The sequence below is a fragment of the Heterodontus francisci genome, chromosome 4 (genome assembly GCF_036365525.1).
Source record: "Heterodontus francisci isolate sHetFra1 chromosome 4, sHetFra1.hap1, whole genome shotgun sequence".
NCBI lineage: Eukaryota > Metazoa > Chordata > Chondrichthyes > Heterodontiformes > Heterodontidae > Heterodontus > Heterodontus francisci.
In genome coordinates this window covers 14,248,700-14,276,570 of record NC_090374.1, presented here as the reverse complement: position 1 = coordinate 14,276,570, position 27,871 = coordinate 14,248,700, and the positions used below count along the sequence as shown (strand labels likewise).

Genomic DNA, 27,871 nt, shown 5'->3' with positions numbered 1-27,871 from the left:
GATGGGTTTTTATAACAATCTGATAGGTTCATTGTCATTATTTCAGATTTTTATTCAAGTAATTGAATTCCCTCAGTTGCTATGGTCGGATTTGAACTCATCACCTCCTGATTACAAGTCCTGCCCTCTTGGTTTCTAGTCTAGTAACACAACCACTATACGACTGTACTGACTGACCTGTACAGGCGATTAGTTTTCTGCTTACTCAGAGAATGTCCAAACCTGGTTCACATAGGACATGGAACCAGGAGACTAAGGACACTCCCAGAGCCTCAAGATTGAAATTCAGGAGCCTAGAAAGAGAAGACCTGATGTCGAAACCACAACAACATCCAATCTGTTCAAGTCATAGAGTCATTACAGCACAAGAAGGAGGCCATTCAGCCCATCGAGTCCATGCCAGCTCTCTGTGGAGCAATCCAGTCAGTCCCACTCCCCTGCTCGATCCCCCTAGCCCTGCAAGTTTATGTCCCTCAAGTGCCCATCCAATTTCCTTTTGAAATCATTGATTGTCTCCACTTCCACCACCCTGTGGGCAGAGAGTTCCAGGTCATTACCACCCGCTGCATAAAAAAGTTCTTCCTCACATTCCCCCTGCATCTCTTGCCCAAAACCATCAATTTGTGTCCCCTATCTTTGTACCATCAGCTAATGGGAACAGCTTTTCTTTCTCCACCTTATCTAAACCTGTCATAATCTTGTACACCTCTATTAAATCTCCCCTCAATCTCCTTTGCTTCAAGGAGAACAACCTCAGCTTCTCCATCCCTGGAACCATTCTGGTAAATCTCCTTTGAACCCTCTCAAGGACCCTCACATCCTTCCTAAATTGTAGTGACCATATGAACATACGAACATTCGAATTAGGAGCAGGAGTAGGCCATTCGGCCCCTCGAGCCTGCTCAGCCATTTGATAAGATCATGGCTGATCTGAATGTGGCCTCAACTCCATTTTCCTGTCTACCTCCCATAACACTTGACTCCCTAGTTTATCAAGAATCTATCTAACCAGAACTGGACACAATACTCCAATTGGTGCCTAACCAGAATTTTATAAAGGTTCAGCATAACTTCTCTGCTTTTGTACTCAATGCCTCTATTTATAAAGCCCAAGATCCCATATGCTTTGCCAACTACTCTCTCAATATGTCCCTGCCACATTCAAAGAGTTAATCACTGCTAGACACTAGATAAAGTGTCACATACCTGACATTCAATGCCAGGAGAACAGACAGACCAACATCATTCAGCCAAATCACACAGTTCTGAGACCACCTTAAGAGCGGACCACCTTAAGAAGCTGTAAGTGAAGGTCACTGGAGGAAGTGATGTCCTGTCACACATGACCAGGGAGTTGTGAGTGTAGCCCGACAGTGAGATGTGTTTAGCAGTAACTGTTTGTATATATATGTGCCAGTTTAACATATAATAAAGACCCACGTTTTCTTTGGATATTACTTGTAGTCTTGTGATTCTTACAATAAATCACACACCAAAGGAACAAGTAATATTAGACACACAAACCCTAATACAAGAGTAAAATACTGTGAATGCTGGAAATCTGAAATAAAGACAGAAAGTGCTGGAAATACTCAGCAGATCAGGCTGCATCTGTGGAGAGAGAAGCAGAGTTAACATTTCAGTTCTGTTGAAGGTCATGACACTGAGCAGGAGGTATAGAACAAAATGGTTCTGAACTGTCGTAAAACAAGGCTCCATTCGCCTGACTAAAGCCAAGACTAACCTGCTTGATGATTGGCTGAAGTCTCGCCATGGCAATGACCGTGACCCAGACAGACATCAGTGACCCCAGGAAATCGCAGAACTGCAGCACATCGTACTCCATGATACAGAAGACCACGATCCCAGGCTGATCGCACGCGTGGTAAAACTGCAGGAATTACATCAAGCAAATTTTACTTCGAAAATAATAGCGAGACTGAAGGTTAGAGGGATCCATACAGTCAGGGGGAGGAGCAGGGGAATGAGAGAGAGGTGTACAGAGTTGGAGGAGAGGGAGAGCGGAGGGAGAGAGTGAGAGAGGGGGAATAGAGAAAGTGGAGGAGAGGGGAGGGAGAGAGGGGGTGTAGACAGAGTGGAGGAGATGGAGACAGGAGGGAGAGAGAGGGAGGGGATGGAGAGAGTGGAGGAGAGGGAGAGAGGAGAAATAGAGAAAGTGGAGGAGAGGGAGATGGCAGGAAGAAAGAGTGAGGGGGGGGTACAGAATGGAGAGCGGGAGAGAGAGGGCGTAGACAGAGTGGAGGAGAGGGAGATGGTAGGGAGAAAGAGAGAGAGGTACAGAGTGGAGGAGAGAGAGACAGGAGGGAGAGAGAGTGAGAGAGCGGGTAGAGAGAGTGGAGGAGAGGGAGTGACAGAGAGGGGACAGAGAGAGTGGAACAGAGGGAGATGGGAGAGAGTGAGAGTGAGAGAGGGAAGGGTTATCTGAGAGAAGAGAGGGAGCAGACGGGGAGGTCAAGGGAGAGGTGAGAGAGAGGGAGAGAGAAAGGGGGAGGGAGAGATGGAGAGAGGTTATAGGATGTAGACTGAGAGAGAGGGAAGGTTACAGGATATATGTAAACAGAGAGAGAAAAGTGAAGGATGGGGAAAGTGGAAGAGAGACAAACAGATATCAGTACATGCCATGTAAACTGATTTTCAGAAAGCATTTGATAAGGTTCCACACAAGGGACCAAGATGGAAACGAGACAGGTGATGGGGGTTACATTTGGGAGCTTGTCCCCCTCCTCCAACAAGGCAGCATTATTCCCCATGCACTGACAGTGAGCTCCAAGGAGCCCAGACTCGGACTCCAACATCCTGAAACCACGCTGCTGGAGGACGAGAGTCTTGGAAGGCACAGCTGCGTATTAGGCAGGGAACTGGGGAGGGAGGGGGCTCTCTTGGAACTGAAGGCTAGTGAAGTGAATGATAGGGATCGGGAGGAAGGGATGGGGGGGGGGCGGGGGGAAAGAGATCGAGGGTCAGGGGTGAGGGATCGAGGGTCATGGAGGGATCGAGTGTCATGGAGGGATCGATGGTCAGGGAATCGAGGGTTGGGGAGGGGGAATCGAGGGTTGGAGGAAGGGATCGAGGATTGTAGGGAGGGGTCGAGGTCGGGAGTCCTGCTGATCAGAGGTGGGGCTTCTCAGATCTGGAAGTGCAGAGGATTGCGGTCAGCTACATCATGTTTCGGGTTGGTTTCCAAGCACACTGCATCCGGGGGAGATGTTGCAGCGAGTACCTGAAGGAGGCATGAAGCCTCTTGTCTACAGAGCGTACGAACTTTGTTCTAGGCAGTGATCAGGAGTGGGAGCTGTGGTCAGTCATCCCCATCCCGGTGACCCAGGGTCCTGTGGGAAAACAGTCACCGTCCGAACCAGCCCCTTGGGCCGAGATGGGCTAGCTGAGCACAAGCCAGAAGTCAAACTAGGGACATTCCTGCTGAGTGTATGCCACTGAGGGCCACTAAGCTGCGCCTCTGGGTAGTTTCCAAATGGACAGACACTGGTACTGACCGTAGAGAAAAACATGGTGAAAATGTAGACAGAGGCTTCCAGGAGATATTCACTGCGTATCGCTATGGCGACAGGCGGGACAAACATGAGGTTGCTGAGGCAGAGGAGGAGGGTGGAGAGGAGTTGAAAGCCATACGAGTAGGCCTCTAGGTTGTCAGTGCAGCCCCAGCCATTCCAGCCTGTAACAGGACAAAGCACAGTCAGAATCATGCCTGTGTTGGCTCTTTGAAAGAGCTATCAAATCAGTCACACTCCCTGGCTTTTACTCACAGCCCTGCAGATTAATTTTCTTCTTTCAGTATTTATCCAATTCACCTTTTGAAAGTTACTATTGAATCTGCTGCCACCACCCTTGCAGGCAGCGCATTCCAACACATAACAACTCATTGCGTAAAAAATTTCTCCTCATCTCCCCGTCTGGTTCTTTTGCCAATTATCTTAAATTTGTGTTCTCTGGTTACCAATGATTCTGCCTTCAGAATCAATTTGTCCTTATTTACTCTGTCAAAATCCCTCAGAAATTTGACTAGCTCCACTGACTGTTCCCTTAACCTTCTCTGCTCTGAGAGCAATCCCAGCTTCTCCAGTCTCTCCACGTAACTGAGGCCCCTCATCCCTGCTCCCATACAAATAAATCTCCTGTGCACCTTCTCAAGGACTTGACATCCTTCCTAGAATTGAAGACAATACTCCAGCTGAGATTTACAAAGCAACAGCGTAATTAGCCGTCCCAAGGTGCTTTACAGGAGCATTATAAAACAAAGTAGGACAACAGAGCCACAAAAGGAGATATTAGGTCAGATGACCAAAAGCTTGGTCAAACAGGTAGGTTTTCAGGAGAGTCTTAAAGGAGGAAAGCGAGATGGAGAGGAGAGGTTTCTGGAGGGAATTCCAGGGCTTGGGGGCCTTGGCAACTGAAGGCACAGCCACCAATGGTGGAGCGATTAAAATCAGGGATGTGCAAGAGGCTGGAATTAGAGGAATGCAGATATCTGGAGGGTTGTGGGGCTGGAGGAGATTACAGAGATAGGGAGATAGAGAGATTGAACACAAGGGTGAGAATTTTAAAATCAAGATGCTGCTTGACCAGGAGTTAGTGTAGGTCAGCGAGCTCAGGGGTGATAGGTGAACGGGACTTGGGTGAGTTAAGACTCGGGCAGCATAAGTTCTGTGCTTTTGTACTCCATGTCTCTGTTAATTAAACCCAGGATTTAGTATAAAAACAGAAAATGCTGGAAATACTCAGCAGGTCTGGCAGCATCTGTGGAGAGAGAAACAGAGGCTGGAATTTTACACTGCAGTGGTGGCCCCATCTATCAGCTTAAAAGAAGGAGCCCACCTCCTCCGGGCCTGGAAGCCACGCAGAAATGTTGCGTGGCTCAGGCCCTTAATTGGCCTCGGGCAGGACTCCAGCCCTCTGAGGCAGGAAGTCCCACCTCCAAGAGCTGCTGGCCAATCAGCGGGCCAGCAGCTCTCAGTCCCAGCAGTGCCACTGGGAGCCTCCCCTGTCGGCATTCCGAAGGGACTCTGGTCCACTCCTCAATTGCCCTCCCAATACCCTTCCAATGGCACTTTCCAAGAAAGCACAGGAGATGCAACACCTGCCCTTTTACCTCCTCCCTTGCCTCACATAACAGCCTGGAATACATCTCATCTGGGCCTGGGGACTTATCCACTTTTAAGCCCGCTAAAACAGCTAATACTTCCTCCCTTTCAATGTTAATATGTTCAAGTATATCACAATCCCCCTCCCTGATCTCTACACCTACATCGTCCTTCTCCATAGTGAACACAGATGAAAAGTAATCATTTAAAACCTCACCTATGTCCTCCGGCTCCACACACAGATTGCCACGTTGGTCCCTAATGGGCCCTAATCTTTCCCTGGTTATCCTCTTGCCCTTAATATACTTAAAACACCTTGGGATTTTCCTTTATCTTGCCCACCAGTGTTTTTTCATGTCCCCTCTTCGCTCTCCCAATTACTTTTTTATGTGCCACCCTACACTTTCTATACTCCTCTACCGCCTCCGCTGTTTTCAGCACTCTGAATCTGCCATAAGCCTCCTTTTTTTTCCTGATCCAATACTTTATATCCCTTGACATCCAGGGTTCCCTGAACTTGTTAGTCCTACCCTTCAGCTTAACGGGTACATGTTGGCTCTGAACTCTCACAATTTCCCTTTTGAATGACTCCCACTGAGTTGGGAGTTCAATAATTTCAGACCGTAACCTCTGCCCCCATTTTGTTTCCTTTTTCTTTGCTGCTTTTGGCTTTTTTCTCTTGTTTCTCTCTTTTTTTTCCTTTCTTTGATTTCAGACTGTAGCTGTTCATGATCTGCCATTCACACCTCCATTAAACACATCTTTTATTTAAATAAAAGCAAAATACTGCGGATGCTGGAAATCTGAAACAAAAACAAGAAATGCTGGAATCACTCAGCAGGTCTGGCAGCATCTGTGGAAAGAGAAGCAGAGTTAACGTTTCGGGTCAGTGACCCTTCTTCAGAAGGGTCCGATTACTTGTCCGATTACTAGTCCTTTTGGCTTTGCACCATGAAACCTTTTGTCATTTAATCTCTCCCGCCCTCCATCCTATCACAGGCCTTCCCTTTTTGTTCTTTTTCCACCCTCCGCCCTTTCACTTGATTAAAGACGGTTACATTTCTAACTTTTCCTGGTTCTGATGAAGAGTCATCGACCTGAAATGTTAACTCTGTTTCTCTCTCCACAGATCCTGCCTGACCTGCTGAGCATTTCCAGCAAATTCTGTTTTTATTTCAGATTTCCATCATCCACAGTATTTTGCTTTCACACCGGGATCCTGTCTGCCTCGTTCCCGATCGAATACCAGACCTAGCCATACAGCGCGAGCCCTGGGACTGCCTGCGGCCTACCTGCTTTACACTCGCAAGCTGCATACAAGTAGTTGTTGGTGCGCAGAAGCTTGCACTGCCCGTAAGTGCCACACTCATTTATGCACGGTGTCAGGTATGTCCTTAGATACACCTCTGCTGTCACATTGTTGCACACGTCATACCTGCTGGAACCAGAGAACACTCATGTTACACCCTTGTCATGTGACTATGGCCTCCTGTTATACCTGTCATGTGACCACAGCCTTCTGGTACACCAAGGTCACAAGATAGTGGCTTCCTGTTATGTGCCTGTCATATGACTGCAGCCTCTTGTTACACCCTGTCACATGACTGCAGCCTCTCGTTACACCCTGTCACATGACTGCAGCCTCTCGTTACACCCTGTCACATGACTGCAGCCTCTCGTTACACCCTGTCACATGACTGTGGCCTCCCGTTACACCCCATCATGTGATCACAGTCTCATGTTACACCCATCACGTGACCGCAGCCTCCTGGTCTAGGCCGTCACATGACCTAGGATAGTCTGTGAATCTGAGCTGAATCAACCTCCAGAGACTTGAGCACACTCCCAGTTTCTCCCTCAAACTCTCTCCCTAATAAAGCTATTGTTGGTTTAATTGGAATTCTCAAAGCTGTGATTGAATGATGTTTGTTCATTCAGGGTATCAAGGGATAAGCAGCAAAGGTGGGAAAATGGATTTGAAGTGTAAATCAGCCTTGCTGCTCTTCCTATGTTAAACTGAGGCCCCTTCTGACCCCCTCAGGTGGATGTAAAAGCTGCAGTGACACTACTTTGAAGAGTTTGGGAGTTCTTCCTGCTGTCCCGGCCAATATTTATATCTCAACCAACATCACAAAAACAGATTATCTGGTCATTATCACATTGCTGCTTGTGGGAGCTTGCTGTGCACAATTTAGCCATTGCGTTTTCTGCATTACTACAGCGGCTACACTTCAAAAAGTACTTCATTGTTGCAAAGTGCTTTGGGACATCCTGATTGCTTTTGAACAGTAAGTGAGTGATTACTAATCAAAGTTCTTCAATCGGTTGTGAAATCCCACCATTGCTCCAGGCTAATTTTGGTTGAACCTTTCATTTGGGCAGCATTTGCTCAAATTCTCCAAACATCCCTTTTTTTTGTTGTTCTGTGTAAATCAGTGCCTGATCCTGATTAAACTGCTTTGGGTTTAAACAGACTCCTCTGATAAACAAGCTTCCAATTATTTTCAAAGCAAATTATATTTAATAATAATCCCAGACGTCAAGTTCCAGTTTGTTCCGCCTTATATGCACATTTGGATATGTACAAATTCTCCATAACTGGGAGGTAAACAGTCTCTGCAAGAGATAAACCATCTCACACACAGTCGGGGGATAATTTTAACACTCAGAAATGGGCGTGTTGATGTCAAGTGAGATGTAAAAGCTTTTAAAATCTTAAACCTGACCCCTACCCATTGACTTCAGGGTTTGTTGGACATGGGACAAGGGGCAGGCAGCCAATCTGCTTGGAAAAGGCATGTTGGCCATTTCAATATGATAACAAGGCTGGGAGCCTCATATTTAACCTGTGGTTTAACTAAGCCTCAGCCGCAAGGAACTCAGCAGCTAATGGGAGGTGAGGACAGCTTCAAGGAAAAAGCTAAATGCCTCTACAGGAACCCCCTCCCCCACCCACCCCATGCAGCCCACCCTCCCACTGCCCCCCACTCCCCAGTTTCCGGGGTCAAAGACGGGAGGTTGGGATCCTCTCCGCTTCCCTTTCCTTGTGGCCTGGTCTGGAATGCTCTCCACCTCGCAGATCCAAGGGTGTTGATCAGTCCTGTTAAAACTCCATGGCACATGGAGAATCCCGGCCTTCCAGATTTCCCTACCAAATCTCCATGCCCCTCCTCCCAACCCCCCACAGCTCGGAAAACCCACCCTGTCAATATCAGAGCCTCTCTACAGGGAGATCAACAGCCTCTGGAGCATTATGGAGAGTTTTATCGAGGCTGAAGGAACAATGGATTGAGCAAAGGCAGAAATGAAAGAAGAGAGAAAAGACTAAAAGCACTGAATTTTCTTCCATAGCAACCTGCGAGAGTAGACAGAGCCTTAGTTTAACATCTCATTCAAAAGATGTTTATGATTCCAGCATTGTCTTTAATCAAAAGGTGAAAGTAGGTCGGCAAAAGGTTGCCATAATTTCAGTTTACTTATCTTTAAAATTATGACGGGGTTTGAAAGGGTAGATGGAGAGAGATGATGGTTGGGGGAGACCAAAACTAGGGGTCATAAATGCAACAGTCACTAATAAATCCAATAGGGAATTCAGGAGCAATTTCTTTAGCCAGAGAGTGTGGAATCCGCTACCACAGGGAATGGTTGAGGTGAATACAATAGATACATTTAAGGGAAAGCTAGACGAGGGAGAAAGGAATAGAAGGATAGTCTGACAGAGTAGATGAAAAGGGGTGGGGGGGTGCTTGTGTGGAGGATAAGTACCAGCGTAGGTCAGTTGGGCTGAATGGCCTGTTTCTGTGCTGTAAAATCTGTGTGATTGAGAGGAACTACAGCCTCAATCCTCAAAGATTTTCCCCACCAGACAGTTCACAATCTTTAAATCTAATTATCCTCCTTGTGTTAGCTGAAAACTGTATCATTTAAACGTGGAACCTTACCCATAGTCAACTGAGCAGAGGGAACGTAGACTGATGTACCAATTTCCTGTCTGCGGGTAAGGGATGCGCAGTCTGGTAACATTTGAGGTAGAGTTGACCAACAAGAGAAACCCTGCATAAGTTTCTGGAACAGAAGATATTTGTGTCAATTCTGAGTGAATTGAATGCTCCTTCTTCCTCCACAACACTGAGATGCTGAAACAAATGTTTTAACAATAACGGCAATTCTCTGCAATGGTCCACGGGAGTGAAACACCCTCATTATTGGTTGACAAGGAAATAGGTCCCATTCTTCAATGTCCTAGAGAACTGAAGACCACCTGTCTTTGGCCAACTGTTACTTTGTTGGAATTAATTCTGCCAGATATATTCCCAGTGGATTCTCAGTATTTGTATTTCCTTCACTGTGCTGCCTACACATCAGAGAAAGGATGTGGACCTGTAGCATGATGCTAAGTGACTCTTTATTTCCCTGCACCATCACAAGTGAATTCAACCAATTAGGCTCTAAGCTCTGGAACTCCCTCCTGCACCTCTCCGTCTCTCCTCCAAGGAGTGTCTAATTCCAACAAAGTAATGGTTGGCCAAAGACAGGTGGTCTTCAGTTTTGCAGGACGTTGAAGAATGGGACCTATCTCATTGTCAACCCATAATGGAGCTGTAATTCATCTCAGGTGTTAACGAATCAGCAGCCAAAGAAAGCAGGCGGAGTGTAAAACGAGCTGCCGATTGGTTGACGATTTTTCTTCCAGGGATCTCTGCGCTCTCCAAGCTCGAAGGGCACTGCAATATGAGGCCATATTTGAAGTGTGAGCATTAAATGGAACAATTCAAAAGTCAGAATGTGGGCTTGTTACTCAGGACAGGGATGAATGTAGAGATTTCTCCTGGTGCCTCCTCTCTATTTACCTGATTCACAACTGGTTGAAGTGTTGTCTGATGATGTCAGAGGCATTCCATGATTCAAGCAGCCAATCACAGTCACATTCTCCCCTTTTACTGAGGACTGTGGAGAAAGAGAAAAAGTTGGCAGGTTAATTGTTAAAATAATGATACTTTATTTCCTGGTCTAATTTTCACAGTGTATTTGTTGAGGGAAATGTGTATACAATTAGTCAACTGGACACCGCCCAACTCTTCTCAAACCTTCATGGACCTGATCTCCTTTGTCGATCTTCTCCCCACAGCCCTCCCAACCCCGTTCAACCCATTTCCATCTCCGCCAAGGTCCACCAACAGGACTATCAACCGACCAACGGTTTCAGTCTGCTCTTCCCTCACCAAACTTTTTTTCCTTTCAGCTCAGCTCTACTTTTCCCTTTTACCCACCTATATCCATGACTCTTCTCAAACCCCTCAGCCACTTTAGCCAATCCCAGTTTCCTAGCCCTAGTTATCTCCTTTAACTATGGCCATTCAGGCCCTCTGTGCCTCCATCCCTCAGCAAGACATACTGTTCCTTTACACGACCATACCTCACCAGGATGTCCAGTTTCTCTATACCTTCATCCCTCACTAGGACATTCAGTCTCTCTTCACAGCCATCCCATACCAGAATGTCCAGTCTCTCTACACCTCTATCACTCATCAGAATGTCCAGTTCCTCTGCACCTCCATACCTCAGCAGGACATCCAGTCCCTCTACATCTCTATCACTTACCAGAATGTCCAGTCCCTCTACACCATTACAGCTCACCAGGACATCCAGTCCCTTACCCTCCATCCTTCAGCCAGATAGTCCTTGAACAAGGGAACAGCCACTCCCCATTCACCACCCTCCTCCACCTGGCTGAACTTGATCTTATATTGAGCAAATCTTCCTTTAACTTCACTCCCTTCATCCAGATAAAAGGCATTGCTATGGGAACACTCATGGGTGCTAGTTATCCTCGTCCTTTTGTAGCATATACTGAACACACAGGTCACCTCTGTGATCTATCTTTGTGTTAAATTGATGATCGCGCTGACGCTGTTTTGTTCTTCAGCCCTGATCTAGTGAATTTCCACGTCTAGCTTTCCTTTCCATATTCCATCTGTAACTCTTCATAGTTACAGAAGGAGGCCATTCAGTCCATCAATCCTGTTTCACCATTCAGTGAGATCATGGTTGATCTGCATGCTAACTCCATCCACCCACCTTGGCTCTATATCCTTTTATACCCTTGTCTAGCAAAGATCAATCGATCTACGATTTAAAATTATTAATTGATCCGGAATCTACTGTTTTTTATGGGAGAGTTACACACTTCTACCACCCCTGTGGGAAGAATGGTCTGGCTTTGATTTTATGAATTATAGAATTGTAGGGCACAGGGTGAGGCCATTCGGCCCACCGTGCCTGTGCCAGCTCTTTAAGAACTATCAATAGGTCCCAATCCCCTGCAAATACTTTCCCCTGAAGAATTTATCTAATTTCCTTTTGAAAGTTGCTATTGAATCTGCTTCCACTGCCCTTTCAGTCAGTGCATTCCAGATCACAACAACTCACTGTGTAAAAAACTGTGTCCTTGTGTCACGTTGGATTCTTACAAAATTCTAAAAACCTAAATCACCCCTTAAGCTTCTGTAATCTAGAGAATACAAGCCAAGTCTATGTAATCTCTCCTCATAATTTAACTTGGAGCCTTTGGAACATACTGGTGAATCTGCACTGCACTCCTTCCAAGACCAATATATCTCTTCTAAGGTGCAGTGCCCAGAACTGTACACAATAATCCAGGTGTGGTCTAACCAAGGTTTGGTACAGCTGTGGCAAATCTTCCTCCCCTTTATATTCTAGCCCTTTAGATTTCATTAACCAACATCTGCAATATTTTGCTCTTATTCCATTAACCTTTTTGATTTTTTTTTGGTACCTGAATACTGCATTTTAGTGATCTGTGTACATGAAGCTTTTAATCTCTTTGAATCTCTGCTGCTTCTAGCTTTTCCCTCATTTAGAAATACTTGGTTGGGTTAAAACGGATGACTAAACATTTAACTGCATTGAAATTCATCTGCAACAATTCCACCCACTCACTGAATCTATCAATGTGTCTTTGTAATTTTATATTCCCATCTCCTGCTACTTACCACAATATTTTTGTCATTGGCAAGTTTGGGTATACGGCTCTCTCAGTCATTAATAAATATAGTGAATAGTTGAGACCCTAGCACAGATCCTTGTGGGGTACCACTAGTCACTTTCTTCCAATTCAAGCATACAACTATGAAGTGATACATTTTGGTAGGAAGAATGTGGAGAGGCAAAATAAACTAAAGGACACAATTTTAAAGTGGGTGCAGAAGCAGAGAGACCTGGGGGTATATTTGCACAAATCGTTGAAAGTGGCAGGGCAGGTTGAAAAAGTGGTGAATAAGGCATACGGGATCCTGGGCTTTATAAATAGAGGCATAGAGTGCAAAAGCAAGGACATTATGGTGAACCTTTACAAAACACTGGTTTGGTCTCAAGTAATTGTGTCCAACTCTGGGCACCACACTAGGAAGGATGTGAAAACATTGAAATAAAAGCAAAATACTGCGGATGCTGGAAATCTGAAACAAAAACAAGAAATGCTGGATTCACTCAGCAGGTCTGGCAGCATCTGTGGAAAGAGAAGCAGAGTTAACGTTTCGGGTCAGTGACCCTTCTTCGGAACTGACAAATATTAGAAAAGTCACAGATTATAAACAAGTGAGGTGGGGGTTGGGCAAGAGATAACAAAGGAGAAGGTGCAGATTGGACCAGGCCACATAGCTGACCAAAAGGTCATGGAGCAAAGGCAAACAATATGTTAATGGTGTGTTGAAAGACAAAGCATTAGTACAGATTAGGTGTGAATATACTGAATATTGAACAGCAGCAAGTGCAAACCTGAAGAAAAACAACCTGAAAAAAACAGTGGGTAAGCAAACTGAACAAACTAAGATGAAATGAAATAAATGCAAAAAAAGATTGTAAAAAATGTAAAAAGGAATGTAAAAAAAAAAGAATAACTAAAAATGACTAAAAATGAAAGTAAAGTGGGGGGCTGTCATGCTCTGAAATTATTGAACTCAATGTTCAGTCCGGCAGGCTGTAGTGTGCCTAATCGGTAGATGAGATGCTGTTCCTCGAGCTAGCGTTGATGTTCACTGGAACACTGCAGCAATCCCAGGACAGAGATGTGAGCATGAGAGCAAGGGGGAGTGTTGAAATGGCAAGCAACCAGACGCTCAGGGTCCTGCTTGCGGACTGAGCGGAGATGTTCTGCAAAGCGGTCACCCAGTCTGCGCTTGGTCTCCCCAATGTAGAGGAGACCACACTGTGAGCAGCGAATACAGTATACTACATTGAAAGAAGTACAAGTAAATCGCTGCTTCACCTGAAAGGAGTGTTTGGGGCCTGGGATAGTGAGGAGAGAGGAGGTAAATGGGCAGGTATTACACCTCCTGCGATTGCAAGGGAAGGTGCCCTGGGACGGGGATGAGGTGGTGGGGGTAATGGAGGAGTGGACCAGGGTGTCGCGGAGGGAACGATCCCTTCGGAATGCTGACAGGGGAAGGGAGGGGAAGATTCCTTTTTACATTTTTTACAATCTTTTTTTGCATTTATTTCATTTCATCTTAGTTTGTTCAGTTTGCTTACCCACTGTTTTTTTCAGGTTGTTTTTCTTCAGGTTTGCACTTGCTGCTGTTCAATATTCAGTATATTCACACCTAATCTGTACTAATGCTTTGTCTTTCAACACACCATTAACATATTGTTTGCCTTTGCTCCGTGACCTTTTGGTCAGCTATGTGGCCTGGTCCAATCTGCACCTTCTCCTTTGTTATCTCTTGCCCAACCCCCACCTCACTTGTTTATAATCTGTGACTTTTCTAATATTTGTCAGTTCCGAAGAAGGGTCACTGACCCGAAACGTTAACTCTGCTTCTCTTTCCACAGATGCTGCCAGACCTGCTGAGTGAATCCAGCATTTCTTGTGTTTGTTTTGTGAAAACATTGAAGAGGGTGCAGAGGAGATTTACGAGAATGGTACCAGGGATGAGGGACTTCAGTGATGTGGAGAGACTGAAGAAGCTGGGGTTGATCTCCTTAGAGAAGAGAAGGTTGAGAGGAGATTTAATAGACGTGTTCAAAATCATGAGGGGTCTGGACAGAGTGGGTAAGGAGAAATTGTTCCCATTGGTAGAAGGGTTGAGAACCAAAGGTAACTGATGTACAGTGAATGGCAAAAGAACCAAAGGTGACATGAGGAGAAACTTTTTTATGCAGCAAGTGGTTAGGGTCTGGAATGCACTGCCTGAGAGTGTGGAGGAGGCAGATTCAATCGAGGCTTTCAAAAGGGAATTGGATAATTATCTGAAGAGAAACGTTTTCAGTGCCATTGGGAAACGGCAGGGGAGTGGGACTAGCTGAGAGTGCTCTTTCAGAGAGGCAGCACGGACACCTTCCATTGGCAGAGATTCTGAAATGTTCTTTTTCCTCAGCTGAGTGTTTCCATTCACCATGGGAAGTCTCTTGAGCACGTCTGTTCTATTTATCCGTGCCTCTGCCCTCCAGAAAACCCCTCAGAATGATGATGCAGCCCCCTTGTCCTCATCTTCCACCCCACCAGACTCCGAATTCGACAAATATCTTTCATCACTTCCAGTTTCGTGTATTATTTCTGTTAAAAAAGTCTACTTTTATTGTGCCCTAGGGAGGGAAAAGTTACAATAGTGAGGTATGTGCCACAAAAAACTAAGTGTAAGAGGGAGGCAAATTGTTGTTTGTGCTCAGGAATAATGGTGGGTAACATTTTGAAACTGGGCAATTGTTGTTCAATGTTATTTGTCTAATCAAATCACACTGGACATTATCCCGACCAATGGAATTGGGTCCTGCAGCATCGCAATATTAAAATTCCCATCCTTGTTTTCAAACCCCTCCATGGCCTCACCCCTCCCTATCTCTGTAATCTCCTCCAGCCCCACAACCCTCCGAGATCACTGCGCTCCTTCAATTCCCACCTCTTGCACATCCCTAATTTCCTTTGTTCCACCATTGGATGCCTGGGCCCTCAGCTCTGGAATTCCCTCTGTAAAGCTCTCTGCCTCTCTACCATTAATATACTCCATAAATCTACTTCTGTCATCTATCCTAATATCCCTCTATGTGGCTCAGTGTTTGATAATTTGTTTGATAACTCTACGGTGAAACACTTTGAGACGTATAACTACATTAAAAATGCTATATAAATGCAAGATGTTTTCAGAGTTTGGACACATCGGGAGGGGGCAATTGTAGCCCAATTTTAAGTCAGTGAAGAGCAAAATTGAGCAGGGTGTAAAACCACGGGTATCCCAACTCCCAAGTAAAGTTAAAATTACCCCCATTGTCTCTTCCTGAGTTCTACTCTTCCTGGTAGGTGAGAGAACTGAGTGTAGCAAGGAGTTGAAAGAGTTAAAGGAAGAAGTTAACTTTCACAACCTCAGGGTGTCCCAAAAAGCCAATGAAGTACTTTTGGTGTAATTTGTGTTGTACGATTGTTGAATGGCAGCACAGTAGCGCAGTGGTTAGCACCGCAGCCTCACAGCTCCAGCGACCCGGGTTCAATTCTGGGTCCTGCCTGTGTGGAGTTTGCAAGTTCTCCCTGTGTCTGCGTGGGTTTCCTCCGGGTGCTCCGGTTTCCTCCCACAGCCAAAAGACTTGCAGATTGGTAGGTAAATTGACCATTATAAATTGCCCCTAGTATAGGTAGGTGGTAGGAAAATATAGGGACAGGTGGGGATGTGGTAGGAATATGGGATTAGTGTAGGATTAGTATAAATGGGTGGTTGATGGTCGGCACAGACTCGGTGGGCCGAAGGGCCTACTTCAGTGCTGTATCACTAAACTAAACTAAACAGTCGGAGGAGATGATGACCCCCCTCGGCTGATAAACACCAATTGGAAGTAGCACTGAGGGTGGCAAGACCACAGAATGTACTCTGGGTGGGGGACTTCAATGTCCATCACCAAGAGTGGCTCGGTAGCACCACTACTGACTGAGCTGGACAAGACCTAAAGGACATAGCTGCGAGACTGGGTCTGTGGTAGGTGGTGGGGGAACCAACAAGAGAGAAAATCCTCACCGATCTGCCTGCCGCAGATGCATCAGTCCATGACTGTATTGGTAGGAGTGACCACCACACAGTCCTTGTGGAGACGAAGTCCTGCCTTCACTTTGAAGATTCCCACCATCATGTTGTGTGGCACTACCACTGTGCTAAATGGGATAGATTTTGAACAGATCTAGCAACTCAAAATTGGGCATCCATGAGGTGCTGTGGGTCATCAGCAGCAGCAGAATTGTATTCAACCACAATCTGTAACCTCATGGCCTGGCATATCCCCCACTCTACCATTACCATCAAGCTGGGTCACCAACCCTGGTTCAATGAAGAGTGCAGGAGGGCATGCCAGGAGCAGCACCAGGCATACCTAAACATGAGCTGTCAGCCTGGTGAAACTACTTGCATGCCAAACAGCGTAAGCAGCATGTGATAGACAGGGCTAAGTGATCCCACAACCAACAGATCAGATATAAGCTCTGCACTCCTGCCACATCCAGTCGTCAATGGTGGTGGACAATTAAACAACTAACAGGAGGAGGAAGCTCCACAAATATCCCCATCCTCAATGATGGGGGAGCCCAGCATATCAGTGCAAAAGACAAGCCTGAAGCATTTGCAACAATCTTCAGTCAGAAGTGCTGAGTTGATGATCCATCTCGGCCTCCTCCTGAAGTTCCCAGCATCACAGATGCCAGTCTTCAGCCAATCCGATTCACTCCACATGATATCAAGAAACGACTGAAGGCACTGGATACTGCAAAGACTATGGGCCCGGACAACATTCCAGAAATTGTACTGAATATTTGTGCTCCAGAACGAGCCACGCCCCACACCAAACTGGCCTAGCCAGTGATGCCCACATCCAATGAACGAATTTTTAAAAAGCCAGAGGATTGGAGAATGGCAAATATTCAAGAAAGGTGTAAGGCCAGTCCTAGCAACTACAAGCCAGTTAGTTTAACATCATGGTGGGTAAGGTTTTAGAAATAATAATCAGGGAAAATATCAACAGACACACAGAGATTCGAGTTAATTAAGGATAGCCAGCATGGATTTGTAAAAGACAGATCATGCTTGATTAATCTAATTGATGTTTTTGATGAAGTAACAGAGAAGGTTGATGAAGGGAATGTGGTGGATGTTGTTTATATGGATCTTAAGAAAGCATTTGATAAGGTACCACATAAAAGGCTGGTTAACAAAACTGAGACTCATGGAATAGGAGGGTCAGTGTCCAATTGGATAAAATATTGGCTTAAGGACAGAAACAGTGAGTCGTAGTAAATAAGAGCAAAATACTGCAGATGCTAGAAATCTGAAATAAAAACAGAGTTCTGATGAAAGGTCATAGACCTGAAACATTAACTCTGTTTCTCTCTCCACAGATGCTGCCGGACCTGCTGAGTATTTCCAGAACTTTCTGATTTTATTGAGTCATAGTAAATGTTGCTTTTATGACTGGAGGAGGGTAGACAGTGGTGTTACCCAAGGGTCAGTGCTGGGACCACTGTCTTTTTGCTATATGTAAATGACATGGATCTTGGAATACAAAGTATTCTCAAAATTTGCCGATGACACCAACTTGGAGGTGTGGCAAACAGCGAGGATGATGTAAACCATCTCCAACAGGACATAAATAGGCTAGCAGAATGGGCAGGCAACTAGCAGATAGAATTTAATACTGACAAGAATGAGGTGATGCGTTTTGGCAGAAGGAATAGGGAGAGGCAATATATACTAAATGGCACAGTTCTAAAGAGTGTGCAGGAACAGAGGGATCTGGGGGTGCAAGTGCATCGATCTTTAAAGGTGGCAGGACATATTGAGAGAGTAGTTAGTAAAGCATATGGGATCTTGGGCTTCATAAGCAAAGACATTGAGTACAAAAGCAGGGAAGTTATGCTGAACCTTTATAAAGCTCTGGTTAGGCCCCAACTGGAGTATTATGTCCAGTTCTTGCCCACCACACTTTAGGAAGGATCTGAGGGTCCTCGAGAGGGTGCAGAGGAGATTTACCTGAAAACAAAGAAGATTGAGGGGTGATTTAATAGAAGTGTATAAAATTATGACTGGTTTAGATAAGTTAGCCAAGGAAAACTGTTCCCATTAACTCATGGCTTAAGAACTTGGGGACACAGATTGAAGGTTTTGGGCAAGAGATGCAGGGGGGACTATGAGGAAGAACTTTTTTATGCAGCGAGTGGCAATGACCTGGAACTCGCTGCCCACAAGGATGGTGGAAGCAGATCCAATCAATGACTTCAAGGGGAAGTCATTTGAAGGAACTAGATTTGCAGGGCTACGGGGATTAAGCGGGAGTGGGACTGACTGCATACATCTGTGCAGAGCCAGCATGGACTCGATGGGCCAAATAGCCTCTTTCTGTACCATAAATGACTCGATCACTCAATTTACACGCAGCAAGATCCCCCAAGCAGCGATGTGGTAAATGAGCTGTATAAGGGATAAATGCTGGTCAGGATACCTACTCAAGGGTTCAGCATCTTGAAGGAGCAGCAGGGAGAGAGCCCAAGTGTGCTATTTGTGTATTTTTAATTAACATAGTTGCTGTATGATCCTTTTTTTTTTATGTCACAGTGAGTTGGACAAGGAACAGACATGGCAACTGTATCCAGGGTAATTTTGTTCCATGGAATGTGATTGGGGAGAAAAATTAAATAGGGAGAGGGATGGTGAAAAGGTAATCATTATTGGTGAATAAGGAAGTTAGAAAATAACCAGCTGGAAAGGAGTAAAATGGAGAGACATAAAACAAGGAGGAAGATCAGTGATTATAAACTGGCTCTAACCCCTGTCTACCTTGCTCAGTTTGGAAAACGCTTTTTATGTAGAATTACAACAAATTAACAGCATAGAAGCAGCATTTGCCCTTGGCAGTCAATGCCAGTGTTTATGCTCCTCACAAGCCTCCTCCCACCTTACCTTATCTCACTCTATAAGCTTATCCTTCTATTCCTTTCTCCCAAAATGTGGTAGCGAGTTCCACATTTTCACCAATCTCTGGGTAACGGGATTGGACAAAGTCAGCATGGGTTTACAAAAGGGAAACATACTTAACAAATCTACTGGAGTTTTTTGAGGATGTAACTGGTAGAATAGATAAGGGAGAACTGGTGGATGTGGTGTATTTGGATTTTCAGAAAGCTTTTGATTAGGTCGCACATAAGAGGTTAATGTGTAAAATTAAAGCACCTGGGATTGAGAATTGGTCGACAGACAGGAAACAGAGAATAGGAATAAATGGGTCTTTTTCCGGGTGGCAGGCAGTGACGAGTGGAGTACTGCAGGGATCAGTGCTTGGGCCCCAGCTATTCACAATATATATATTAATGACTTGGGTGAGGGAACTAAATGTAACATTTCCAAGTTTGCAGACGACACAAAGCTGGGGGGGGGGGGGGGGCGGGGGGCACTGTGAGCTGTGAGAAGGATGCAAAGAGGCTCCAATGTGATTTGGACAAGTTGGGTGAGTGGGCAAATGCATGGCAGATGCAGTATAATGTGGATAAATGTGAGGTTGCCCACTTTGGTTGTAAAAACAGAAAGGCATATTATTATCTGAATGGTGATCGATTGGGAACGGTGGAGGTGCAACGAGACCTGGGTGTCCTATACACCAGTCACTGAAAGCAAGCATTCAGGTACAGTTAGGAAGGCGAATGGTATGTTGGCCTTCATTTATAAAGGATTCCAGTACAGAAGCAAGGAGTCTTATTGCAGTTATACAGGACCTTGGTGAGACCACATCTGGGGTATTGTCTGCAATTTTGGTCTCCTTATCTGAGGAAGGATGTTCTTGCCATAGAGGGAGTGCAAAGAAGATTTACTAGGCTGATCCCTGGGATGGCAGGATTGACGTATGAGGAGAGATTGGGTCGACTAGGCCTATATTCAATAGAGTTTAGAAGAATGAGAGGGGATCTCAGAAACCTATAAAATTCCAACAGGACTAGACAGGTTGGATGCAGGGGGGATGTTCCCGATGGCTGGGGAGTCCAGAACCAGGAGTCACAGTCTCAGGATACGGGGTATGCCATTTAGAACTGAGATGAGGAGAAGTATCTTCACTCAGAGGGTGGTGAACCTGTGGAATTCTCCATTGCGGAAGGCAGTGGAGGCCAAGTCATTAACTATATTCAAGAAGGAGATCGATATATTTCTTAATGCCAAAGGGATCCAGGAATATGGGGAGAAAGTGGGAACAGGAACAGGGTACTGAATTAGACAATTGGCCAAATAGCCTCTTCCTGTTTTATGTTCCAGTCATTGTACTTCAAAAGCATTATGTAGGTAAAGTACTTTGGGACGAACTGAGAGACGTGCATCAGGTGTATTAATTATGGAAGTGTTTTATCAGTTGGTGTAATTGGATGTCTTTACTGTCACCTCTCAATCTGTGCACGGTTTATTGAAGAGAAAGAGTTCTATTAACACGCTTGTCTCTTGCGCTAGCTCTTTGGAGTGAGGCAGGTTTTCTGTCGGTTTTCTAAATCACGTGCAGCCTGGGGCACAGAGGATGAGGCAATGTTTTGGCAGCGGTCCCACTTACTCAAATAAGCACAGCCATCCCTGAGGCTATTTCAGTCCAATATTAATGCACACAACATGTTACCAGAAAGCTACACGCAGACTTCAAGCTAAACTTATCACAGCAGTCCTGAGGTTATAAATTAATTAGAGCCATCCCAGATCAGTCTGTAATGGACTAGCTGAACATTTCCCCTGCACTCTGATTATCTTACATGAATTGAACAAGAAATGAGCAGTAGCAGTATTAAAACATACATTCCCACCAATCATAGTTAAAAACAGCAAGCCCAGCCCCATCTTTGATAATAGCACAGGAACAAGTGGAGGCCATTCAGCCCCTCAAGCCTGTTCCACCACTCAGTTAGATCACGGCTCATCTGCACCTCAACTCCATTTACCAGTTAGAGCAATGATCTTAAATACACAGATCAGATTAGAGCTAAGTATTAAAATTACATCCCAAATCCCAGGCTACCTATAAACAACGCCACGTGCAATCCACTAGAATCCATATCTTTTTTTCCCATGTCCATTAGTCTCTAGATGTCACACTTGAAACTGTAAAGAGTAGTAAAAATGAGAAAGGTTTTATTTTTCTCCGACCCAGTGCTGCAAATTTCCCTCGGCAAACAGCAATTAAACTCTGATTGACCTACTTAGACCGTCACCCACAGGCAATGTCTGACACAGTTTGATTAAAGAACAAGACCAGGCTATGAGTTAAACATCATAACTCTGATCAAGAACCTAGACCCTAATGTCAGAGAAGATCAGCTGATGTATATACATACATGAGAGAGACAGAGAGAATAAATGTCAGAGGAAGAAAGAGAACAAGATAGACATCGCCAGAAAGAAAGATAGGAAAAAAATCAGAGAAAATGAAATGGAGAGTGAGACAGGTTGGGGCAGATGAGAGAGAGAGAGAAAGAGAAAACAAGGGAGAGAGACAGAAAGAGGGAGAGAGAGGCAGAAAGTGAGACAGAGAGAGGCAGAAAGAGAGATAGAGACAGACAGAGAGAGAGACAGAGATGCAAAGAGGCAGAGAAAAGAAAACTGAGAGACAGAGTGAGAGGAACAGAGAGAGACCGAAAGAGTAAGAAAGAGATAGAGACAGAAAGTGTGTCATTATGGAGACCAATGGATTCAGCCCCAGCATTAAGTAAATAAAATAAGAACATAAGAAATAGGAGCAGGAATAGACCATATGGTCCCTTGAGCCTGCTCCACCATTCAATACAATCATGGCTGATCTTCTGCCTCAGTTGCCCACTCCCCATATCCCTTGATTCCCTGAGAGACCAAAAGTCTCTCTATCTCAGCCTAAAATATATTCACCGATGAAGCATCTACAACCCCTCTGTGGTAAAGAACTCCAAAGATTCACTACCCTTTGAGTGAAGAAATTTCTCCTCATTTCACTCCTAAATGATTGACCCCCTTATCCTGAGACTGTGCCCCCGTGTTCTCGGCTCCCCAGCCAGGGGAAACAACCTCTCAGTGTCTATCCTATCAAGTCCCTTCAGAATCTTGTGTGTTTCAACAAGATCACCTCTCATTCTTCTAAACTCCAAAAAGTGTAGATTCAATTTACTCAGCCTCTCAACATAGGATAACTCTCTCACCCCAGGAACTAATCTAGTGAACCATCCGTGTGTTATCTGCAATGTAAGTATATCCTTGCTCAAATACAGGAAGCAAAACTGCGCACAGTATTCCAATTGTGATCTCATCAAACCCCTATAAAATTGTAGCAAGACTTCCTTATTCTTGTACTCTAATCCCCTTGCAATAAAAGCCAGCATGCCTTCCTAATTGCTTGCTGTACCTGCAATCTAACTTTCTGTGTTCCTTGTACAAGTACACCCAAGTCTCTGAATATTAACATTTAGAGGTTCCAGGCCATTTAAAAAATATTCTGCTTATCTGTTCTTACGATCAAAGTGAATAATCTCACACCGCCTCATATTATACCAGATCTGCCACCTTGTTGCCCACAGACTTAACCTATCTATATCTCTTTGCAGCCTCTTTGTGCCCTTATCACAGCTTACATTTCACCTAGCTTTGTATCATCAGCAAACTTGGGTACATTACTTTCAGTCTCTTCGAATAGATTGTATCATATAGATTGTAAATAGCTGAGGCCCCAGTACTGATCTTTGTGGCACTTCACTAGTTACACCCTACCAACTTGAAAATGCCCCATTTATCCCTACTTTCTGTTTCCTGTCCGTTAACTAATCTTCCATCCAAGCTAATATGTTATCCCAAACTCCATATTCCGTTATTTTGAGTATGAACCTTATGTGTGTTACCTTATCGAATGCCTTTTGGAAATCCAAGTATACTACATCTTCTGGTTCCTTACTAGTTACATCCTCAAAAAACTCTAATAAATTTATCAAACATGATTTCCCTTTTATAAAACCCTGTTGACTCTGTCTGATCATACTATGATCTTTGAAATGCATTGTTAAGACTTCCTTAAGAATAGATTGCAGCAATTTCCCGACAACTAATGTCAAGTTAACAGGCTTGTAGTTCCCCATGTTCTCTTTTCCTTTCTTGAATAATGGTGTTACATTTGTTAACTTCCAATCTGCTGGGACCATTTTAGAATCTAGGGAGTTTTGCAAAATCATAACCTGTGCATCTACTACCTCTTTTAGAACCCTAGGATGCAGGCAATCAGGTCCTGAGGATTTGTTAAATATTTATGCCTTAAGTTTCTCCAATACATTTTCCTCTGCCGATATTGAGTTTCTCACTCTTATTAGCCCCTTGGTTACCCTCTATTTCTGGTATTTAATTTGTGTCTTCTACTGTGAAGACAGACTCACAATACTTGTTCAATGTCTCTGCCGTTTCCTCATTCCCCATGATGATTTCCCTTGACTCTGCCTCTAAGGAACCTCTTTAGCTGCTCTCCTTTTTATATATTTTTAAAAGCTCTTAAAATCTGTTACTATATTCCTGGCTAGTTCACTCTCATTCTATTTTATCCCTTTTTATCAACTTTTTGGTGGCCCTTTGCTGGTTCCTAAAACACTCCCAATCCTCAGACTTACTAATATTCTTTGCAACATTATAAGCCTCTTCTTTTAATCAGATACTATCCTTAACTTCCCTAGTAAGCCATGGATGGATCTTTCTTGCTGTTTTTAATAGAATGTATTTTTATTGAACATTTTAAATCATTTCTTTAAATGTTTCCCACTGTTCACTGACTGCCATATATTTTAGTCTATTTACCTAATTAATCGTAGCCAACTTTCTCCTCATACCTATATAATTGGCTTTGTTTAAGGTTAAGATTCTTGTTCGGGATTGGAGTCTGTCACTCTCAAAGTTAATATGGAATTCAATTGTATTATGATAATTTTTTTGCCCCAAAGATCTTTTGCTATGAGATTACTAATTAACCCTGCTTCATTAAACAATACTAAATCTAAAATAGCTTCATCCCTAGTTGGTTCCACAACGTATTGTTCCAGGAAACTGTTGTGAAAGCATTCTACAAACTCATCTTCTAGACCACATTTGCTAATTTGATTTGTCCAGTCAAGACCCCCAGAATTATTACATTGCCTTTGTTACAAGCTCCATTTATTTTTTTGCTTAATGATCTGTCCAACATTATAACTATTACTGTTAAAATGGACGCTGAGAGGGAACAACTTGTCAATACTGACCAACCGCAGTCAATCTGAGTCTATTGCTGAGTGAGATGCATGACACACTGTTTGCACTTTTATCACCCCTATCACTTTGAGATACTGCTCGCTATCTCTCATTTACCCAGAAACATGAGTTCAAATTCCACCATGGCAGCTGGGGAATTTAAATTCAGTCAATAAACAAATCTGGAATAAAAAGCTAGTATCAGTAATCGTCACCAGATTGTTGTAAAAACCCAACTGGTTCACTAATGTCCATTAGGGAAGGAAATCTTTAGTCCTCACCGAGTCTGGCCTATGTGCGACTCCACCCACACCAGTGCGGTTGACTTTTAACTGCCCTCCGAAATGGCCTAGCAAACTATTCAGTTATATTCAAGAAGGATGGCTCACCACCGCCGTCTTGAGGGAAATTAGGGACGGACAATAAATGTTGCCTTGCCAGTGTCGCCCTACCCCTGTTCCTATTTCTTATGTTCAACCATTTACAATCTAGATAAAGACGTGGATAAGGGACCAAGTATATTGTAGTCAAATAAGGTGACGATACAAAGATAGATGGGAAAGCAAGTTGTGAGGAGCGTCTGAAATGGTATATAGATAGATTAAGTGAGTGGGCTATAATTTGGCAGATGGAGTATAATTAACTGTTTGGTTCAAGGACTAGGGGACACAGATCGAAGGTTTTTGGCAAGAGATACAGGGGTATGTGAGGAAGAACCTTTCTACACAGTGAGTGGTAATGAGCTGGAACTGGCTGCCCACGAGGGTGGTGGAAGCGGAGACAATCAATGATTTCAAAAGGAAATTAGATGGGCACTTGGGGGAAATAAACTTGCAGAGTTACGGGGCTCGAGGGGGGGAGGAGTGGGACTGACTGGATTGCTCAGCGGAGAGCTGTCATGGACTTGCCGAATGACCTCCATCTGTGCCATAAATGACTCTATGATTCTATAACTTAATTGAAGTCTATAAAATTTGGAGGAGTCTAGACAGAGTGGCTAGGATGGCCCTATTCCCCTTGGTTGTGGGGTCCATAACAAGGGGGCATCAATTTAGGGTAAGATATCGGAGGTTTAGAGGGAAAATATTTTCACCCAGAGGATCGTGGTGGTCTGGAACTCACTGCCTAAAGGGTGGTAGAGGCAGAAAAGCTCAGAACACTAAAAAAAAAAGTACTTTGATATGCTCTTGAAGTGTCGTAACCCACAAGGCTACGGACCAAGAGCTGGAAAGTGGGATTTGGCTGGATGGCTGTTGTCGGCCAGTGCGGATACGATGAGCCAACTGGTTTCCTTCCATGCTGTTAATTTCTATGATTTCTATAATGTTGGCAAATGTGAGGTTATCCACTTTGGTAGGAAGAATAGTAAAGCAGATTATGACTTACATAGAGCAAGACTGCAGAATGCTGTGGTACAGAGGGTGTCCTTGTACATGAATCACAAAATATTAGCATGCACATACAGCAAGTAATTAGGAAGGCAAATGGAATGTTGGCTTTTATTTCAAAGGGGATAGAGTATAAAAGTATGGAAGTCTTGCTGCAACTGTACAGGGCATTGGTGAGACCACACCTAGACCACTGTGTACAGTTTTGATCTCCTTATTTAAGGAGGGGTAAACTTGCATTGGAGACAGTTCAGAGAAGGTTTACTACATTGATTCCTGGAATGAAGGGGTTGTCTTATGAGGAAAGGTTGAGCAGGTTGGGCCTATACTCATTGTAGTTCAGAAGAATGGGAGGTGATCTTATTGAAATGTATAAGATTCTGAGATGGCTTCACAGGGTAGATGCTGAGAGGATGTTTCCCCTTGTGGGGAATCTAGAACGAGGGGGCACAGTTTCAGAATTAGGGGTCTCCCATTTAAGACAGAAACGAGGAGGAATAACTTCTCTTAGAGAATGGCTGGAATTCTCTTCCCCAGTGAGCAGTGGAAGCTGTGTCATTGAATATATTCAAGACTGAGTTGGACAGATATTTGATCTACAAGGGAACCAATGATTATGGGGGGCAGGCAGGAAAGTGATGAAGCCAAGATCAAATCAGCCATGATCTGAATGAATGGCAGAGCAGGCTCAAGGGGCCGAATGGCCTACTCCTGCTTCTATTTCTTATGCTCTTATGTTCTTATCGTCTCATGATGGGCTTGAATGAATAAAAAGAAAACTTACGGTGTTGAATTTTAGCTCCATATTCAGGACGCCTCCACTGTCCAGGACAGGAACCAGATTGATCACAAACACAGCCGGCCTGTCAGGTGGTACAGAAATGTTGGGCCCAAAAAATACGTAGAAATGGACGGAGAAAGTGTCCAGCTCATTCCGGAGGGTCGGGCGAACGGGCCAGCATCGGACTCTCGTGGCAAACGCGTTCTGCTGACGCGTGTCCTCCTGGGACGGACGCTCTGCGAAGCCTCCCTCCGACTCATTCAGCCCTGGAGGGGTGAGTCCGGTGACGAGGAGGGTGTCGAGGATGGATGGGTGTCCAGGGGAGCCGAATGACTGCGGCATGTTTAGCGTTGGGGTGATCAACTCAGAAACGCTCTTCGAAACGCTGGGCTTGGAACAATCTGGAAGGAAAAGAGAAAGTGTATTTCATTATCACGGCATGCACTGGGAGAGTGGGGGATGGGCCCGCTTTCAAGCCCCTCACCTGAGCTAAACAGACAAATCAGTGGCCCGAAGCCACTGCTTTGTTCTATACTGGCACTCAAGCCATCGCCATCTTGAGTTGGGTCTTGATATGGGTGGCCTGAGGCTGCTTGCAAATAAGCAAACGGGCTTCTGAGACCTACCTGGAACCATCCCTCCCACTCCTGCAAGTGCAATTTTTGGGGGTGCAAATGAAAAGGAAAATGAGGGAAGGAATATTTTGACTTTGAGAATGTTTTAAAAAAAAAACCTTCATGATTTTGAACACCTCTATTTAATCTTTCCTTAATCTTCTCTACTCAAAGGAGAACGATCTCAGTCTCTCTGCATAACTGAAGTCTCTCATCCCTAGCACCATTCCAGTACAATAAAAGCAAAATACTGCGGATGCTGGAAATCTGAAACAAAAACAAGAAATACTGGATTCACTCAGCAGGTCTGGCAGCATCTGTGGAAAGAGAAGCAGAGTTAACGTTTCGGGTCAGTGACCCTTCTTCAGAACCATTCTAGTACATCTCTTTTAATAACTTGTTTATGGGATATGGGTGTTGCTGGCAAGGCCAACATGTGTTGCCCATCCTAAATTGCCCTTGAGAAGGTGGTGGTGAGCTGCCTTCTTAAACCGCTGCAGTCCCCCTGGTGCAGGTACACCCACAGTGCTGTTCGGAAGGGAATTCCAGGATTTTGACCTAGCGACAGTGAGGGAACGGCGATATAGTTCCAAGTCAGGATGGTGTGTGGCTTGGAGGAGAACTTGCAGGTTATGATGTTCCCATGTGTCTGCTACCCTTGTCCTTCTAGGTGGTAGAGGTCATGGGTTTGGAAGGTGCTGTCAAAGGAGCCTTAGTGTGTTGCTGTAGG

The 27,871-nt window shown here is 44.6% G+C and overlaps 1 protein-coding gene across 1 annotated transcript in view; it reads right to left on the bottom strand.

Annotated features, from left to right (window-relative positions):
* Nucleotides 1-27,871, bottom strand: part of tmem8b (transmembrane protein 8B) — a 92,955-nt gene that overhangs the window by 7,727 nt on the left and 57,357 nt on the right. Inside the window, exons 8-14 of the mRNA XM_068028980.1 lie at nucleotides 27,012-27,174; nucleotides 26,531-26,928; nucleotides 9,971-10,067; nucleotides 9,062-9,185; nucleotides 6,413-6,555; nucleotides 3,516-3,694; nucleotides 1,745-1,891 (exon numbers count right to left, since the gene is read on the bottom strand). Of these exons, the coding sequence (XP_067885081.1) occupies nucleotides 1,745-1,891; nucleotides 3,516-3,694; nucleotides 6,413-6,555; nucleotides 9,062-9,185; nucleotides 9,971-10,067; nucleotides 26,531-26,928; nucleotides 27,012-27,174 (1,251 nt within the window). The remainder of the gene's footprint in view (nucleotides 1-1,744; nucleotides 1,892-3,515; nucleotides 3,695-6,412; nucleotides 6,556-9,061; nucleotides 9,186-9,970; nucleotides 10,068-26,530; nucleotides 26,929-27,011; nucleotides 27,175-27,871) is intronic.